Below are 20,821 nucleotides of genomic sequence, written 5' to 3' on the forward strand. Positions count from 1 at the left end.
TTGATCAGCTACAGAATGCCATCCATGTAGCGGGTTGTGCCTTCGAATACTTCCAGCAGAATTCAGCAGCGTCACACCCATGTGTCTCACTGAAATAAATACATCCCAGCCAAGTGGGGCTGAAGAAGCAGCAAATGCTGCAAAGAGGCAGCATAAAATCCCTAAGTCAGTCATAACCTGGGTATTAAAGTTGGGACAGTTATGCACACAGAAAAAAGCAGACAGCAACAGGGGAACGGAAAGATTACATTTGTTTTTGGACAACAGCTGCAAAGATTAATTTCAACAGCTGCTGAAAACACCCCTTGGTGAATTGTAATGTATCTCCGAAGAGTTATTTTCCAGCTCTAAAAAAAACTATTGAAAACTAGCAGTCTGATTTCTCACCTCTCCTCCCCCAAAGGAATCTTTGTTCTTCCACTGACTTCAATAGATAGGAATTGTAATTCAACAAAAATAGACGGCCAATACAAACTGTGCCTTTCAACGGTTTACGTGCAAAAAAATATGCAGAGAGAATAGCCGACAAATTCAACTTGATGGAAATATAATGATGTTGATGCACTTGTGTTCCTTCACAGATTCTGGCAAATTACTGAATTTACTTTGTTGCTGAGCTACAGAAATATAATTAACATTCACGGCTAAGTTACTGAGAAGGAAAAAAAATACACACACACACACATATATAAAAAATCAAGCTCTTACTTTTTCAGGGTTTGATTTTTGAAGAACCCATATTTAAACATAACATCTTCAGAAGTTAAATTTATTTATTTTTAATTCAGCCCAAGCCTTGCAAAGGAATGCTGATTGCAGTATTATTTTTAATCAGAACATCAGAAAAAGGAAGCATGAAGTAAAGCACAAAGAAAATAGAAAAGCTATGCAAAAAAAAAAAATCAGCAATCTACTCTCACTGTATAGTTCATATAAGCAGTAGATTTAAAACGACTCATGAAAGCCATTTTAGTATGCTTATTATTAAGTAAACAACTTCATTTGATAATCAGTCTAAGTCTTGCATAAATTGTTAAGGGGTCTGAAGCCTTTACAGTGAACTTTTTACAACATCTTTTTCATCCACTACAGCCTTCTGTTTTATTTACTTATACTGAATTTCCATAAGCAATTCTGAAGGAATACCAACAGCTGAAAATATGCTACAAGCAAGACATGAACAAATTCAGCCAAAGACAAAATATCACATTAGTTAACTACAAACCCTAAGTCTTTTTAAGTGAACAACATTTTTTGCAACAGTCGGTAAATTCTGGAAGAATTAACTATGTTAGACTCTCTTGGCCTGTTCACTAAGCACTAGAGTACTTTCTTTATACTATTTTAATTAATTGCATAATGGTAACTACATACTATTTTTGGAACTCTTCTAATTTCTGGCTTTCAGACAAACTCCGTTCAAATGGAGATGAATCTCTTGATCACATAGGAATTCTGAAAGAGCTAGGAGGTTCCCTCCAGTGAAAAACTGTGATCAAATTGAAACTGGCAGAATGAACAAGACAATTTAGGAATCTGAGGAGAAATCCTGTAGCCTGAAGCTCTATGATTCCAACAATTTTAGTGTGCTAACTGAGCTCGTAGGCTCCTGCAGAAGAGAGCAAGAAGCAGGAGGGACCAGGGAAAACTTCCCTCTCCCACCTTCATGAAAAAATGCTGGAGAATCTGCCTACAGGTAAGGGTAAGAGCAAAAGCAGATTTCTCTACTTAGTGTATGTGTCCAAATCCAACCAGAACCACCTATAGAAAGATGCTGGATCTGAAACTTCAGGATAAACAAACAAATTAATTCAACTCAGGGTTTTGGTAAGAATTTTAAACCTAGCAGAGAACTGAAGAAAGTAGGAAGTGTGGAAAGTCTTACTTTGCTTAAGGCTTAATGGTGCAGTAAGCGCAAGGAGAACAGAAGGCGCTTTTTTGTCTCATTAGAAATATTCCAAGTGCAGCACAGTGTCTAAAGTGAGCAGCAGCAGAACACAACTGAAATGCATCTAATGATTTTTCCATTATCTTTTCCTTTTAAAAAGAGAAAAAGAAAAGAGAACTAGTGCAAAAGGTTGATTTCATTATAATGCTACACTCCTTTCGTGCTTTGGAAATCCCAAATTTGATTAAAAAAGCAGAAATTGTAATTATTCAGAGCTGCAACAGCACAAAAAACAACAGTATTTCCTTTTCAGGTATCAGATTCTACAAATTTACAATGACTTATCTGAACATGTTTACATATTGCCCTTCACACCAACATGCAAAACATCATCTACTTTTTGCAAAATAAATAGATCCACATGTATAAGTAAAAGCTTGAAGATATTATGGGATAGTGCTCACCTTTAGAAGTTTCCCAGTGTACAAAAGAATCAGTTAAGGACAATCCTTGTTTATAATAAAATGTAGTTAGTTCTAGCCAGTCTGCTTCCAGTGTACTAATAACTGGTCCCTTTCTTGTTACTTTCATGGACAAGATGCCCTCATGATAGGTCCAGCAGGTAGAGTCATCATCAAAAACATTGAAGACTGTATACAGCTTGTCTGAGAAAAGAAAAGAAAAAAAAAAGGAAGAAAAATGAGCCTCTGGAAGACAGAGCTCTCAAAAATATTATCTTCTTATTTCAGCCTGCTTTTGTGTTTTTAAGTAACAGTTTTACAAATTGCTTCCTTATGCGACTGTACTCACCTAGAGCCCTCAACACCAGAAAAAAAACCAACAGGATGAGCTGTGAGGAGGGTAAGCTATGGGACAGAACAGAACTTTGAACGTACTGTAGTTGGGTTGTTGCTGGACCTTCTAGGTGGGTGGGTTTTGCATAGGGGAAAATATAGTAGATTCAAGAGAAAACCCAGTGGAAATGGGCTTTATTTCTGTCACTCATGGAACTTTTGACTACAAATATTCAAAACGACTAACTGAAGATTAAAAACATTTTTCTAAATTTTTAAATATTATTAATGTCTTGTATAGCATTCCTTTTTACCCATTCTTTTTTGCAGATGATTTAAGTACCAGTATAATCAGCTCCATACTGGGGTTTTCCACACAGTAACTGATGAGAGCGTGAGCATATGAAAAACAAACAAGATCTGCATATTCTCAAATGCTTTTCACATCTAGCCATTAATACAGTGATGTTACAAAAAGACAAATATTCAAAAAAAGTAAATTCAGAGATTCATAGTATTTTAGGTATTCACTGGTGATGAGTTATGAAGTCTTAGCTAAATAAATGTATTCTAAAAAGGAAGAACATGATACAAGTACAGTCATGTCTGGGTCACTGTTGCAGGGAAGTAACAAAGCAATTGCAAAAAAATTCCCTGAGATTATGTCTACTACTATAACTTCTGAGCAGCCTAAATCAACACAAACGTCTAGAAAGCAGAAGTATTCACATTGCCAAAACAGAAGAACTTGGGTTTAGATGATCCCAGTTAAGACACTAGTCTCTCTAAGCTCCAGAAATAGATAAAGATTTTCAAAGCACTATTTGGACTTTAAGTAGTTTTAATCAATCTCTAGGAGAAACCTTCTGGAGTGGATGATAACACATAAGGTATCTGAAATAAGAGAGTAAATGCAGGACAAATTACTGAACTCCATCACTATGAGATGACTTTTCTTTCTATACAGCTGTATTTTGTCACCTCGACAGGTGGAGGTGCTACCATTAAAGTGTTTATCCTGGTAAAGCTTGATTTTCCTATTAGGAAAAATTTTTGAAAATTCCTATCAGTATTTTTTAAAAGGATGGTTAAATACAACATTTACAAAGAAAGGTGTTTACATTTTCAGAAAATTTGTCTTAAAACTTCCGATAACTTTACCGAGTAACTGACTAGTAGTAGAGAAGATAGGTAAATTCCTGCCAAAACTTTTAGAAGTTTAGAATTTCCCGAGAACTCTGCATCTAGGGGCTGCACTGGTTGGTAATCCACCTGGTTACACTTGTATGCATGAACCAAAACTCAACTGTGAGTTTTCTCATTTTTCCTTACAGGATCTATATTCTGCTATGGATAGCAAGCCCACTGTCTCAAGCTGTAAGGAAAGAGTTAAGGTTTAACAGATCGTGCTCTAACAGCCCAGCATGTTGTAAAAGAACTGCTTTAATTCAAGTGTTAAAAATAAGTGGGACATTGATTATCTCAGTGCATAGAGTCATTATCCTGACTGTCTACCAACTAGAGAGGTGCTTAACTCTTTAACAGGAAAGTGAAGACATTGCTTTTGAGAGCAATTAAAACATGTCTGGCACATCACAGAAGACCCTATTGTATCAAAATTCAATCTTAAACGAAAATTTCATGCTGCCTTGCTTTCAATACTATAATGCTTTAGTTCCTATAATGCATTACTTCTCATGCGTTAGGTTACTTCTTCCTTTTCACCTTTTCTTCCTAGTAAATGTGAAGGGCTTAGTGCTTCAGTATCAGGGATCATTGTTTCAGGCAGTAACTTGCTAAGACCACACTATCTACCTTAGAGATTCTTGTACAAATAAGTCTTCTACCACAGGACCAACATCTTTCAATTATACTTTCCCTTCCTAAGCAACTTTCCAATGCTTCATTTTCTCTAGTGTAAATTCGTTTTGTAACAATTATCCTCTTTGATTACACAGTCAATGCATTAGTTTAGTGATCTCTTTCAGAATATTTCTTGAAGGCATGTTAACCAGAAAGAATCCATTATTAACGGATTTGTTTGCTGTATGTGATGTGAGTTGGCTAGAAGCACACAAAATTACGTCTCTAAACAGAAGGTGATCCCTTTGTTGTCAGCTTTAAAACAGACAGGAGAACTGTTTTCATTACAGCATATGCTTGGATATCCCTTACTAATTTATGGTTTAATATTAGGAGTAGGTAAAAGCCAATGTATTTGGGAAACATTTTAAAACAACTGCATCACATTTTTCTTGCTATATGCTTACAACACATATCAAGCAAAAAAACTTACCTGTTTGCGCCACATTTAAAACCAGAATTACACATTTTTTTAAATTATTATTATTATCATTGTAGTTCAGATATATAAAGCAGAAGGTAAATAATTCTTCTGGTGCCGCAGTGGTGACTTTTTTGGAAGTACACATCCATTTAAAGAAGATGCATCTTCCAAAACCAGTACTTGATGACAGAATATGCTGTTGTTATTTTTTTCCTACTGCTTCTTAAAACAACTCAAGAACATGTCTTATTTCTGCAATAAACAAACAGAATTCATTACCGTCTCCTTCTTGTAGCTTAACAGGACTGACTTCTTTTCCAAACTGGAAATCTGCATCCTGTAACAGTCCACTCTCTGCTTGCATTTCCTCTTCATTCCCACTCTCAGATGAGTGACCACACAGTGACCTTTCATTCCAGTTTTTGTAGTCTTCATCAGAAATTATTCTTCTGGGTTCCCTGTGTCTTCTGCCTAGTGTTGATTCCAGCTCTGCACTTCCATCTGTGCTTGTTCCATTACAGGCTTTAGGTTGAGGAAAATGTTGTGTTACAAAGCCCACAAACTTCTTTCCTCTTTTAGCTGCTTCATTAACCTGCATTTAACACACAAATTTTATCTGCAAAGTGGTTTTAAGGCAGTGTGCAACTTTTTTTTTTCCCAAAACATCTAAAATGCATGTTGTGTTTACTAATTTGCTTATTTTCAAGGACACCCAAAGACACAGCACAGTACTATGGAAGTGTAGCTTGTCTATATATGTTGGCTGTGTTTTTAAAGTAAACAGAAGCCTTCCAGCATGTCTGTGGGCTCAGGCCAAGAAGGGTGGCCAACACTGTTACTGACTTCAGGGTACATAAATTCCTTCAATTAGGACAAACCCAAAATATTTCACTTACTACGTCACAGTGACAGACAGTATACTGGTGGAGGAATGTTTCGAGAAATTTCACGGTGGATTGGTTAGAGGAATATCATTCCGTGTGATGCCAGTTCCACTATCATTACTAACTCTTAGCTTTTAGCCAGTGGTGTTTCTTTTTCCCCTCTTCTGGAATCTTAAAATACAACTGCAGAATATGTGCAATCGGTGGGATGTGTCCGTTCTTGGAAGGAGATTTTCTTTTGCTGGGATAAGGAGCACTTCCACCTATAAAGGTGATCTAACTGCAACAAAATCTTCCCAGGAACACACAAAAAGCCCTGCCCAGAGCACAGAAATCACCCGGAAAATACTCAGTATGGGCAGAGAAGGAAGGATCTCTATCTACCTAGTTAACCCATGTAAACTATTTAGAGTGATTAACTCAAATAACTGGTTGTGCTACAATGCCTTTTTAATATCACATCAGACTGAAGTGATACTGTTTATCACCATTACATACCCACAACAGTGATTTTACCATGTATCAAAATTCAGCCATCATTATGATTATATGAAGCTGCAGAAAAAGACGTCCTATGAATGACTACCCCCCCCCAGTGCCACAAATTCTTAAGGGTTCAAGAAAATATATGTATATATTTTTTAATATAAAAATGTAGATATACATTTCAATAGGAATATTTTAAAATCAGATCAATTTCATGTAGCTTTTCCAGATTTTCTCGCAAGACAATCACTGCCTAATTACTTAATTTGTGTTTTTTTTTTTTTTGCTGTTGCTTTGTTTTATACTTCTAAGTGTTTGGTATATTGTACAACAAACATGGCAATACACACATGGTATAAATGGAACACAATTTTAAATTCTAAACACCTGAAAAATTCAAAAAAATGTTTACAAACTTTAAACAACTCTCTTAATTTCAGTGATCATTAAGAATTGCCAGTATGCTTTTTCCTCTGCTTCTTTCTTTCGCAACTCATGTAAAAGACAACACTCAAACTCTTACAATAACAATAATTTCCTGTTTCAGCAAGTCTTCAATTTTGCAGAGGAAGTGAAACAAAAAGAACTGGAACTAGAGCTTGTATTTCAGTGGAAGTTTACTTTTCTTTAACTTTACAATATTTTCAGAAGTTGTGCCAAGGAATTATTTTAATACAATTACTGTATATATTAAATTTCTGTTCAAGAAGGGAAAAAATGTACTTAGAAAATCTATATATTAATGTACGTTATTCCTACTGAATGTAACACAGAACATCATAAAACTTTTTTTTTTTTCAAACACTAATTCCAGAAGAAGCTATCAAGCAAGCATTTTATGAAGACTGAGTAAAAATTTGGGCCTGCTTCTGCTTCCAGTGCTGTAAGTGACCAGTCTCCCAAAACCTTCCATGGCTCAGTAATAAATTCTAAATTACAAAAAGCAATTAGTGAAGAAAATTAACTCTTTTTGCATGCAGAAAGCACTTGGTAGCTTCTATAACACAAAAGCAAAGTTAAAACTCAAAGCTAAAAAGAACCATAAGCCTCCAGTCATTGACAACTACCTGCATGTATGGCAGAAAAAAATATTTGAAGAGATATTTAAAAAGAAACCAAATTAAAACAAACATACAAACAAACAAAACCCACAAAATTCCATTACCTTTTCTAAAAGTTCTTTCACTACCTCATTTGTCAGTGTTTCATACGTTAAAGGACATTCCTCAATCACCAGCCTGGGGTACCTTTGTTCTCTGGGTGCTGCATGCTTCTGGCTAGAATGCAGAAAGAAAGCAGTCTTTGTTAGTAGTTTGCTGCTAACTTGGGCAAATGCTGGCATATAGAATTCTTTTCTTTTGGTGTAAAGGTTATGAATTAAATCCTGGCAATGCTTTTCCACATTTAAAACTCAACATTTTTTGGTGCTTTATTATGTTTTTATACAAAGTAGTGTGTGCTGTATATTAAAATGTCAGGATAAGAATGTTAGTATTTAACAGAAATGTCATTTCAAGATGGTTTACAAACATCTTCTGGAACTCAGCTTTACTGAAAAAACAACACTGTCTTCCTAGCAAATGTGTCCAAAACTTACTTCCAAATGCAAAAAGTACAGATAGGAGCCTTAAATGCAGCAAGCACAAAACAAAGTATCAGTTTTGCAAGAAAAACACTATGCTATGAAAAGAGATGGTACTTTTACACTGTTAATATACTGTTGCTTACTTTTAGCAATTAAAGCAGAGTTACAGCTACTGTATGAAAAAACAGTGCAGGCACATGCCAGAAACACAGTGCACTACAAATCCCTTTGGGTTACATAGTGTTTATTTCACTCCTACATTTCAGAATCCTACAAGCTTTAACTTCTATTTTAAAGAACAGCATTCATCATTTTTTATCTAAAGTAAGTTCTGTTGTTAATCGTATAACATTTGTTGTATATCATCAATGTAGTAGGGTTTTCTTTGCTGTTTCTTTCACACAAGCTTTGGAGTGAAACATCAATTAAATATGTTCAAATATAAAAAGGTTACTTTCAAGATGGTCGCTGGAGAAGGTGCATCCACCTGCAGGAAAACCAACAGATGTATGTACATATGGCATCTGCACAAGAAGTCAGGAACTTACAGCCAGCAGTTTCAGGAGGCTGCTGGTTCTTGTCCTTCACCTATTCAAGGGCTTACCAGTTCAAATGACAACTTCATAAGGATCCCACATCTATACGGATAAGGTGTGTTGAGGGTGCTGAGCACTGGCAGTGTCAGCTCTCAGAAAGCTCAGCTCCAGAAAGCAAGTATTCTGCCTTTTTATTTAAGCATCTGTCCATATGGACAACATTCACCTTGCCTGCAGGTGTATTTATGAAGGTAAGATGTATGAGAAGCAAATGCCATGCCATGGGCAATGCTTGTTTAGTCAAAACATTTGATGGAGAATCTCCCTCAAATTAACTACATTTTATAGAACTGCAGGAGTGGCAGGGGGCACCTTCATAGTTACGTCCTTGGAGATTTCCCAGAGAAGCTGAACAAACCTCTGTGCATCACACCAGGACTTGAAATGGAAGGGGAAGCATCACACCTCTCAATACAACATGAAATCCACTTTTCTAGTTACTCAAGAAAAAAAAGGTTGTTTTCGTTGCAGTTAAAGGAGCTAACTGTAAAATTTCTTTGTACATTTTCCTTATGATCACATGCTGATTATAATGCAGCAAAACCAGGAGTAACGAACAAGATTATGGAAGCTGGAATGAAAACAAACTCTTGACTCTCTCCTCACTGAAAAAAAACAAGCTTTTGTACAGCCTCCCCAGTCGCAGAGTATTTCCTTCATAACAAGGTTAAATGATTTCTCTCTGAGGAACTGTGAGTATTTCACACTTTACAGGTACCTTTTACTGAGTAATGCTCTTACAGAAAAAGTGAAAAGAAAAATGTTGAAAACAAGACAAGATAGATGTGAGGGAATTAAATGCAGCTTATTAGTCTCGTAGTGTTTTGTTTCATCTTGTACTTGGGGTTAATTAAAAGAACGTTATTAAGTTGGTCACCTTTCTAGATAAGGAACAGTTACTTGATTCTTTGAGGTACTTATGTTAATAAACTATGCATGATGAGCAACCCTCTTAAAAATAACTTAATGGGCCCATGTAATTAAATTATTTCACTGTTACCTTAATTTTAATCTTGAAAGTACCACCCGATACATGTGACTTGCAGGGAAATTCCTTCTACATCCAATTGGCAGTAGAATAGGATGAATAGCACCTACAACATATCCTTTGTTGTAATATTCTTCCACCTTAGATGCTATATCCAACACAGAACTGATTTTGATAACTTCAGGATTTGAGGAAGCTAAAAGCATTGAAAAAACAGAAGAGAAGCACATTATACTGTGTATATACATACACTTTTAAGTGAGTTCCTTTGATGTAAACCACACAAAACCTATCCCAACGCATTTACTAACAAGGTAAAGTCCTCTTTGCACAAGAAAAAAGAGACTCACTGTGATTATGAAGTATACAACTAGGTGAAATACATATTTTTTAGGAGACAATATGATCTATTTGTAATCTATTTGGCAATACTTTGTTGGACCTAGCTTTGTCAAGCTAATTTAAGAACTGCATCAACATATAAACACGCAATTGGTCTGGATATTAAGCAACTATTTTGTCTAGTCAAAGACTTAAGCATACTGCAGCAGTATCCTTTAACCCTAGCTGAGAGGTAAATTTCCACAAAATTAATTTAATCCTAGAAAAACAGGTTTGTTTTCCTCAAATACATTTTTTGGATCCCTTAGAAGTCATCTGTGGATTGTAGGTTGAAATTTTAAAATACACACAATTATGTCCTCAAGTAGACTTAAATCCATATCACAGTAAGATAAACGGTATCATGAATTTCTAAGCTGGATACCTCTGAATGTATGCAAGCATTTCTGATCAACAGGTAACAGCCAGGTACCACACAGGAGTTGGCAAAAACTAGTGACTGGTCTGTGGTCTGGTCCACAGTTTTTGCACAGAGAAAAGGGAAGACTGTGGTAGTAGTTTACGTGTTTTGCTGCAGTGAGCCTGACTATCAGCATTTCCTGTTCCTCTCAACTCCAACTGTAATTATAGATGCCCTCAGAGCCTCCACTAAGCAACTAGTCAATATTAATATACAGACAGTAACTTAAGAGTAATTTTGCTAGCATATATTTGCCAACATCAACAATTTCATCCTTCACAGATGTGGTCTCTTACAACAAGGTAGCTTGGTCTGGAATTTGATGGTCTCTGTCAGTTACCTCTGCTGCAAGTGATGCACACCCTTTTTGTATTCTGACAGGTCCCTCTCTTTGCAAAACTCACCACTTTGTAAATGTATTCCTTAATGTTCTTACCTCCTCCTTTATCTACATGCCAATCCTATACATGCGCAATAGCAAGAAATTTAAGGAGTTTACCGAAGACACAGCAAGTCACAAAATCTTCTTACCCTACTGGTTTAAAGTATCATAAACCTGCTATATATGAATATTTATTTTGCCAACACTTTTATTCTAATAAACGGAATTAGATTTCTGCTGGTTGAGTGATTTGTTTTCTGTAAAGCTTAAATCACTGTACTGTTTTCCAATTATAAAGTGGGGATAATACTGATATATATACTCATAGAGAACTTTGCTTTCTTTAAAAAACAAAAATCAACAAGACATCTTTTATAGTATTCAAATTTAATGCTTTTAAATAACAACTTTTATTAAAGTGAAAAAGGAATGGAAAAAAAAGCTGCTACCTTGACTCTTACTGTAAAGCCCTTACCAGCTCAAAAAAAGCTATCAAGAACCAGAATACCATGTACAGTGTGAACTGCACACCATCAAAAAGCAACATTAGCATATATATTGATAGTTTATTGCTGATAGCTATCAAACAACCTATTAACATAAACTCTACCACTCTCAGTCATAGCACTGGGTTGTTTCACTTTCTTGAGCTATGTTACAACTCACTGTTGGAACTGCACTGGAATAGGAATATTTACACTTGTTTTTTTAAGCACACTGCATTACAGACCTCCCTTTAACAGACTGATGATATTTTGCCCTACAACACCTCTATCCCATAATTCTACCTAGAATAAATCCCAGAGACATTAAATATTTATTGAAGAAGTAACTGTTCTACAACACACACAAACCAAAAAAGCAGGTATGGATGCAACAAGATCATCACTTCAGTGATTTTCCAATCGCCTTAACTGAAAATTCCCACTACAGCTAACTGGCTAATTGTATAGTAAGCTTTGGCGATGATGACAAAACAGCTACCCCATACGTATTCATACTATTATTCAGAGTGACAAAAACTTCACAGTGTGTCATTTTAGTGGGCTGAAATGCAATACACTTGCATCAATATTCCTTCTCTCCCTAGTAGAAGAGTTCTGGAAAAGCTGTAAGCTTTTTGCTTAAGTAGGAATATTTAAGCTATCCCTACTTTATGTTTAAACTGATCTCCAAAAATAAGAAGTTTTTGTAACTGAGATACGCCTCATGACTGAAACCACTGAATTTCCTATCTTTGACAGGCATTTAAAATTACATTTCAGAGTCCACCGAACCCCTGCAAAATGCAAGCCTGGCTGTATTCTTCTTGGCTGGGATTCTTCTTTCGCACAGTACCTCCATGGAACTCAGAACTCATTTATGTAGTAGGGATGGGAATATTTGGGTGAATAAGAAGAGACAAATCAAGGTAAAACACACTGCTAATAACTAGTTAAGATGCTCGTGGACTCCAACAAGCAGATTTAGACAAGAGCACGGTTGACCTTATCTGCACCACAACTTGAAAAAAGATCAGGAACTCCTCAAAGTCTCCCTAGCAGGACCATTTCAACTCCATATATCATAAATCTGATGAAGCAGAGAATACAGAATATTAAACTGAAATATAATGCATTTATGCTTGCTGTACTTTTATCTGAATGCAAGCTATAGCTTACTCTAGGATCTTAAATATATTCAGATAAGATTTTCTATTTTACTTGGTTCCAGATCCAATAGTAACATGTCACTCAACAGAACAACAATCTCAGACGCTGGGGAAGATCTTGCTCTGGAAGTCAACAGACTGCCATTAAAATATAACATACAACTTCACACTGAAAACTAACTGGTCTGACATGATAATAGGCTCTTACTTAAGCTTCATTTAGCCCAAGATTACTTGAATAGAAGCAACTATGTGAATGTGTTGAATGGGTTAGAAAAAAAAAAAAGTAGTTCAGCATATTTTCTACAGTATCTCAGCCAATCCCTATGTTTCACAAGCAAACAACATTCAGAAATGCCTCCAAGAAAGACAGTATACACCATTTTTGCCTGTATTCATTCATGATCTTACCTCTTCAGAGACCTCAAATGAAAAAAAAAAAGTTAAATATGCGCATGCAGCTAAAACCATCCAACAGAATGATATGTATGTTTATAAATCTAATTGCTTACAGTTAGTGCCTAAAAGCAGTCAGGCAATCATCTAAAATTTCTCTCTGGCAATGTTACTTAGCATTCATAACTCCACAGTACGTTACTGAAGCTAAGCACTTTGAAATGAATCTTTACTGCTGTAACAATAGGTTATTAACATACTGCAAAAATGGACCTTTACTGACACTGTTTAATACGATTTTTCTTAAAGCCACAATCTTCTTTAAAACAGATCCCTTACAAAGTATTTCCAGAAGCTCGTTACTTTAAAATAGAGCAAAACTCTCTAGAACACAGACTATTTAAGAACACCAAACACACTTTAGTCATAAAAAAGTAAGTTTTATTATCTTTTCTGTTATTAGTAGATTAGTAGGTAATTCACACACACATCAGGGGGCCTAGCTTTATTTCCAGTATGTTACCACTACTACCTGCCCAAAGTTTTGTTTCTCCAAAAAGAATAAACCAAAGAGAAACTCATCTCGCTATGTGTAAATAAAGAGCCATATATACAGCTGGCTGTCAAGTACTGTAACTTCGTAGAATGCTGTTTCTGTTAGTTCTTATAGTTCTTCAGTAAACAGCCAAACACATTTTAAATAAAAATATGACTGATATGACTGCATTCCTTTAATTTGGAAAGAAAACTAAACAGAGGCCAAGTTTTGTTTGTAAAAAAGTTCCTGAACACATAGCAAGACATGCACTTACACTTCCTCCCTTTATCAAATGCCTCTAGCTATTACATTTACTTTAAATCCTCACTATCAAGAATTTCCAGTAGATTCAGTTCTTGTAAAATGCAAGTTACCATGAAGTGACTGCAAAACTGAGCTGTCTGTTCTCCGAGGGCAGCCATCTGGGCTTGTTTATGTTTTCAACTTTCTGGAACAGGGAGTTGCTCTGTTAGAGACGGGACACCCTCGGGAAGGAAGTATCCCACAGAGCACTGTCTGCCTCCAGCTACGCATACAAATTTTGTCTCATTTTGGTCACAGTTTCAAAAGCCTATTCAGCAACTATAAATAGAGCATTTGCAAAAAAAGAAAAAAACAACTATAATACTCTTACTAAAACATCCACCAAAAGGCTGGGGTGCACATCAGAGAGGAGACTATTGTACAGCTAAGAAATAGACTTGCTTCTGCACAAAGTCATGAGGACAATGACAGCCTGTTTTCCAAAGTTGAACGCATTTTTAAAAACTGTTATTCAGTGAAGGCATTCTGTTACCCTTGCTCAGGCACAGTGTATTTTCTGAACACTCACACTAAATTCAGACAACCATTATTCAAAGGGAGTAAGGATAGCAGTATCTGACTCATAGGAAACTAGGAAAATCTCTAACAGTTTTTAGCCAGCTTCCTTAACAAGGACAGTTGTGTAATTTGGATGGTTTCTTTGTTAAAAATACTTCAGTAGTTTCCATTGTAATTTTATCTAAGTGAAGACCTTCGTCATGATTTGTGTTTCAAAATAAAAGTCTTACATTTGGGCTAGCTTGGATAAAAGCATCTAAGTTTTACTACAACTCAGACAAAACAGAACAAAGTTAAATCCTATTCCTTACTTTTTCAGAATAACAAAAGATAAAACAGAAATTACCTTCTAAAGTAAAATCCAGCAATACATATTCATAAGCAGCATCCGTCTTTGTTTCAACTTGTGGTCTCTTCAATGTAGAAAAAATTTTTCCAGGGCTGCTATCATCTGGGTCTTCCAGCTTTCTCAGTCCGCACCCCATGGCAAGATCTGCAAATGATTAAATCGCAGGAAAAGGAGGGGGGAGCAACGAGATCTGCTGCTCTCACAAAACAAAAAAAGGAACCAATTCCCTTTGATTTTGTTTTCTATTAGCTGTAAATCCAAATACAGAAAAAGTCTGCTTCCCAAATCAAAAGGTGAGGGTACTTTCCATTCATTTTCTTTTATGTATATATAAACAGTAAGCCTGTAATATTTTCAAGCTACAAGCTTAGTAGGAGTAGGCTTGATTTTGCAGCGATGTTAGAGCTGCTAGAAACTAGCAGAGATTTTCCATGCCACGTCAATTTACAGCCAGCCCCCTATCAGTGCTCCCTTGCAGAGGACACCAATAGTGCTTTGTTTGTCCTTCTGAACTGACTGGGTAGGAAGGAGGGGCGGTGGGTGGGTGGGTGGGGGGAAGACAAGAACTGAAAAAGAAAGTTACAGAGAAACTAGTTTGTAAGTTATTACTTACGACCAGAAGTACTACTCAAATGCAGCAGCAAGTCAGAGAAAAAAAAAAGCAAGTTAGTCAGAATGAAAGAATGAGAAAAGAGCCTCAGCATGGTTGGAGACGAAAATCATTTCCAGAAAGGAAGTCAGCTTCAAGAGGAAATTGCTTCTGGCATCTCAAAGGGCAGAAAAGTAAATGAAAAGCAGTTTAGTCCTTATTTTAGATTTCAAAGTTTGGTTCCCATTTCCTTTCCACAGAAACTTTCTTTCAAAGAAAGAAAAACATGAACATAATGTAATATATTGTAGTAAGGTAAAACCATGTAGTAAAGGAGCTTCTTGTCAAGAAAATCATGTGTGATTACAATAAGCATCTACACCACTAAAATCAGCTTATGTAATTGTTTTTTTTTTTTACACTAACAAGTAACACTGATGCTCAAATCAGAAAGTCCTTTTCAAGCTAATATGAACATAGTTACAAGACCTTCTGCCCTGTATTTCACTGGTATGGAACAACTGAAGTCCTCTTCTCCATCAGGCTGACCTCAGCTGCAACAGCAGATGTTCAGCTCTGCTCCCTAAGTATCTTTTTCTTCAAGTCCTGAAAATTTAGTGTAATTTTAAGGGCCCGGTATATATTCCTTTAATTCATTAAAAAATAATAATAAAAAAAGCTTACCACTACCTAACATAAGCACTCAGTACTCTTACGTTAACTACCGCAAGTAACTTGCAACTGTATGACCCCTGATGCAGACCACAACAACACATGGGGAAAAAAGGAACAGTGAGTGATTTTTCGAGGTACTGTTACTGCAGGGATGGGCAGTTCAATAATACAGGTTTTTTACTTTTAGACTGCATCTAGAGAAATTGAGAATCATCTAGAGGAAACCAGAGATTCAAATTAATCCATTTTGGATTAAAGGAACCATGTATTTGAATTTAAAAAGCTTTATATATTTTTATTCACTGTACGCTATTAGTCTTATCAGAATTACCCACATTTTCTATAATCAGTCTACGTGATTTAGACATTAACCACTTGTGGTTTTCTTCCTGTTCTCCTATAAGCAAAGTGATTTAAGTAGCTTACCAGGAATGATACATCAACAGGCTACATCACCTTTGAAATCCACATTATAGTTTAAAGTTACTTAATTTTGGAATAATTGAATAATCACTGAGTGCAGAGCCTATGCAACATCACCAATTCAATCTTACAGTCTTAAAAAAAATCCCAGGTACTGAAACAAAAAGGAAATTCCTCTGTTGTCTTCTTGATTAAAACCAAGGAAAACATATCAATTACACAATTAAGTTCTCCAGCTTCCTGAATATCTGCTTACACAAAAATTGTTTCCAAATACCTTTTTTTTTTTTTCCAGAAAAGGTCATCCATGAACTGCTGTTGTCCCAAACATCCACGTAATGGTCCACTCAACCTGGAGAATCCTGCTGTCTGATTCCACAAGAGTCTTAAGATCCACTGCAGCCTCTTGTATAAAGCCATGGCAGCAACAGAAATAGCAGCAAGTGAAGAAACTTTTTTGCAACACTAGTCCAGTTGCCAGCTGCTTGCTTTTTTGTTTTTGTTTTTTATTTAACTAAAGATTGTTTTTTTTTTTTTAAAGGAGGCCAGAATGCTGTAATTTGAACTCTTTGTAGCAAGGCTTAAATCAGATTCCAACCCTCTCTCCGAGACAGGATTTTTCATAGTATAAACAAACCCTTTTTGACACCAATGCAGAAACACTTATGGATAAAAATTATGATCCTTATTTTAGGTAACCCCAGATTAGTCAAGTAGTTACAAGCTTCCAAACTGGAAGTCCATCAATAGCTACTATGAAAGACTTGACTTCAGTCATTGGACTGAACCAATGCAATGAAAGAGCACACAGCAGAACAAAGGAAACAAAACAAAACCAAAATGAGCAGCATTCCTCACAGGAGTTCAAAACTGCACCAAGACACCTGGACCTGTTTGGTGAAAAACAAGTTCATAACGTTCCCGGCTTCAAGAGGTGTTTCAAGATGGGTTTTGTTTTTAGATACATTTTGCAACAAGGTTCTCCAACAAAACTGCCCACTTCGGTGACTCAAAACGCAAAGGTTCTGGGAAGTGGTACCAGAGAAGGAAGAGATCCCCATGCTGCGCTGGGATTCACTGGGGCATGCCACTCACAGCAGCTCCCACAGGAAGAGCACATGAGACTCACTCATCCAAGCTTGGCATCAGTTTTAGACTTCTGAAAAGGCAAACAGAGATAGACCACAGCCTGACCAAACCATGGGTCAATTAATCCAAAGTGACTCTGCCTCTGTGGAAAGCTTCCAGGATCCCATAACAGTTTTCATTCTGATGAAATGGGAAACTGATACAAAGGTTTAAGAAGGCCTATTAAATCTGTAAGCGGTACCACAGTTGTGGGAAATAACTCCTCCTCAGCCAAGTGATTTAGAACCGGCTGGAGCTTCCATCACCAAGAGCACTTCTGTGAGAAGATTATTCACTCTAACACTTGAGCTGATGAGCTTACCTGGAATAAATTCAGGTATTACAAGCTGCACAGCCTTTTCTATAGAAAAATAGAACCATTTCTATTGTGTAGGTTAAAGGGTTGCGACCATCAGATATACGAACACCTTAAAACTGTACCAATTATCTACAGAATAAATCACCGCTGTTTATAAAGATTTCACTAGGCCCCAAGGAGACTCAACTAGCAAGAAACAAAACAGTTTATTCTTAGTTCCCCTGCCAAAGCCAAAATGTAATATAACATTTGGACCAAGTGAATTTCCCAGTTGTGGTCCTAGCAGCTGTGACTGCAACTTAAAAAGGTATATTTGAGCAATACTGAGAAAAATAAGCATGATCATCTGCTACAGTGTAGACATCCCTGACACAATGTTTTTAGCAGAGGACAGAAATACCAAGACTCAAGGGGATGAATTACAAACTGGAGCTAAGTTAGTCAAATAGCTCCAGAACCTGAGGCTAACTGAGCAATTACAGGAATCAAAGACAATGCATTAACTAAATAATATTATTCACAAATTGCAACAATTTTGCACTTCTTGGTCCCTCTCTGTATTTCTTTTTAGGGTTACTTTTTTGTCTTTTTTATGACTCCAGGAAAAAGTAAAGTAAAGGTTTTGCTTGGGAAAGGACAATGAGAAAAAAACAGTAAAAAAAAAAAAAAAGAAAAATTTCCATTAGAAAAATATGAAGAATACTGCAATTCGATAGCCAAATAATTTTCACATCTCTATCTTCAAGAACTATTAGAACTATTATTTTTAAGAGAAACTAAAACAAAGCACTGTCATTTAGTTCATTTTCTGTAGAATCATTTCACTATAACCACTTTGACCCGCACCTTTCATCTTTTTAAATTTCACACATCTTTTTTTTTTCCCTAAAAGGAACAATTTTGTGAATGCAACAGGAACAACAGTCTTGCTAAACATGTTAGCTTTGAGCAGAAATGCCAGGTTTTCTGTATTAATATTTAACTTAAATATTCTAAAAAGTACAATCAGATGACAATAGTTTGTTTTGATGACTGCAGAAGCTTAGTTTAATGATAAAAGCTCATCAATTCATTTTTTCACATTTTTCTTGAATTGTTTCTACTATTAATCTATGCTACAATTAAATAAATAAGTTACAATTCAAACAGTATATAGGGACCAATGTATTTGCATTACACTTTCAGCTACCAAAGCAGAACTTTACTAGAAGTTACAAACCACAGAAACTTTGTTTTTTGCTTACTGCTGCATCACAAGCAGCTTCAACAGAAGGAGCTTTCAATTTATAAAGCCATGAACAGTTCTCTAACATGAGACCTACAAATTTATTACACATTTATCTATGTACATCCACAGTATCTCATTTAACAAGGCTGCATTAACTAGATCCTCTGAACCTGCAATACAGTATCAAATGAAACAACTATGCAGTTAAATAAAATTACGCATTTTCAAATCAAACTGGATGTCCTTGTTAATAATCTGATTAAAAAACAATCAGAAATTTTATGAACAGCATTTTGCTTATATTTAATATACACACGTAGACTAGAGCTCCACCGATGGACAGAGAAATAAAATGACCATAGGAAGCCCTCAAACTTAATTTCAACATTTTCTAATTATTTGTGGCTCAAGAAGTCTACAGTGACAAGTATGTGTCTAACAACAACACATTCTTCTCCATTACATCTTAGCTTCACTACTCAACACTGTTAAAATTAGAGCCACATATTAGTGTTTTGCTTTCTGTATTTCTATTTGGATTTTCTGAATAAAAGCTTTAAGGATTTGTTTGCCATATACAGGATTGTATATGCGTATCAAGACACTAGCATTATATTTTATATCTTTAATGTAATGATTTACTATGTGTATCTTTTAAATAGGAAACAGAACTGAAGGAAATTTTATACCAGGTGAATTTAAACTACTGTTGCAGTTCAACATTACAAAGCTAGAAATCTATTTTACTGTACTTTTTACAGTAAAAAACAACAACCAAACACCCACTATTTCACACCCTTAATACTTCTTACATCTTAAAACTGTTAAAAACTGAAAAACGTTTCAAAAAAGCCATGTATTCTGCGAGATTTTGCTCAGTTAATAGTGGAATGCAGTTTACTCATTGACTGAACTATTTGAAAAACGCATTTCAGAATGCAAACAATCACTTTAATATGAAATATGTAAGCAGTTTTACAGGGATGATGAATGGACTTCTGGTGCTCAAGGTTAGAAGTAGCAGGAACTCAAAACATTAGGGAACCTGAAAATTCTACTTAATGCAAGAAACAATCCTTGATCAAATACATAAAAACACAAGGGAGAGATAAATTTTGTATATCTACAGGTTGTTAGCCAGTGTTACTTAACAGAATGTTAGAACTAGCACTTGACCATGTAAATATAACACTAAAACAACAGTTGCTAGAAACACTGTAACAGCTAGTTCAGTAGAAAATAAACAATACTAGCAAGGGTCACTAAATTCTCAGGGAGTGGAAATCAGAAAATTAATTTGGTTTGCTACTATGTGACAAGCAGTGCACAAAGACAAAGATGATTATTTGCCATTAGCTACGGAGTGTCCAGGGACCCTACTCCTAATCTGAACTCTCCTACAGCTGCCAAAGGGAAACTACAGAGGTCCAAAGGAGATGTTAACCCTTCTCCAAACCCAAAATCACAGGCAGGAATCTAAATATCTGCACTTAACTAGATGAATTCTGTATAGAAGTATACAAATCTCCCCATTATGAAAATTTTAAGTGGTAGGAAGGTAACACTGTGTAGCCTACGAGATTTTTTAAAAATCGTGAAAGCTACAGTGTCAAAATAATGCAATTTTAGGCACCACCTGTGAGAAAATCATGTAGTCCTTTCTTAGTGTAAATTAGTGTATTCCTGTAATAAATTACAGAAGTCAGACACAATCGAGGTACCTGAATTACTAAGATAGGATTCAACTACGGAGAGCTTAAAGGTTCAGCTACTAGTAATTCATGTTATGCCTTCATTGTTGGCAGACATCTTAAAGAAAGGTAAACTACAATATGAATGGAGAACCATCAATGTTTCAACAGCAATCTGTGGTTCCTGAAAGAAAACCACCAATCAGTGGTTCATCTTGGTCTTTTCTCGGTGTCAGAACAAAATGACGCATTGTTAAGACCTGGTGATATAATCCTAACAACTGATACCTCCAGACTGAAGTTATAGACCTTGCAGTAGA

At 35.8% G+C, this 20,821-nt stretch overlaps 2 protein-coding genes across 12 annotated transcripts in view; both read right to left on the reverse strand.

Moving 5' to 3' along the window:
• The window catches only part of RFTN2 (raftlin family member 2), a 37,017-nt gene extending 20,664 nt beyond the window's left edge, over positions 1 to 16,353 (reverse strand). For all 3 annotated transcript variants that reach the window (XM_083843043.1, XM_083843042.1, XM_083843041.1), the window contains exons 1-6: positions 15,062 to 16,353; positions 14,446 to 14,592; positions 9,521 to 9,704; positions 7,505 to 7,616; positions 5,249 to 5,561; positions 2,353 to 2,553 (exon numbers count right to left, since the gene is read on the reverse strand). In XM_083843043.1, coding sequence (XP_083699169.1) covers positions 2,353 to 2,553; positions 5,249 to 5,561; positions 7,505 to 7,616; positions 9,521 to 9,704; positions 14,446 to 14,592; positions 15,062 to 15,152 — 1,048 coding nt within the window. In that variant the 5' untranslated portion in view covers positions 15,153 to 16,353. The remainder of the gene's footprint in view (positions 1 to 2,352; positions 2,554 to 5,248; positions 5,562 to 7,504; positions 7,617 to 9,520; positions 9,705 to 14,445; positions 14,593 to 15,061) is intronic.
• BOLL (boule homolog, RNA binding protein) overlaps positions 14,454 to 20,821 on the reverse strand; it is a 46,016-nt gene continuing 39,648 nt past the window's right edge. For 8 of the 9 annotated variants that reach the window (XM_083843069.1, XM_083843070.1, XM_083843059.1 and 5 more), the window contains 2 exons: positions 16,413 to 16,540; positions 14,461 to 14,592 (listed from right to left, as the gene is read on the reverse strand). In XM_083843069.1, coding sequence (XP_083699195.1) covers positions 14,547 to 14,592; positions 16,413 to 16,540 — 174 coding nt within the window. In that variant the 3' untranslated portion in view covers positions 14,461 to 14,546. Of the gene's footprint in view, positions 14,593 to 16,412; positions 16,541 to 20,821 lie in introns of all 9 variants that reach the window. The other variant, XM_083843060.1, reaches the window with a different exon arrangement.

This window comes from Anser anser, assembly GCF_964211835.1.
Source record: "Anser anser genome assembly, chromosome: 6".
Classification (NCBI taxonomy): Eukaryota; Metazoa; Chordata; class Aves; order Anseriformes; family Anatidae; genus Anser; species Anser anser.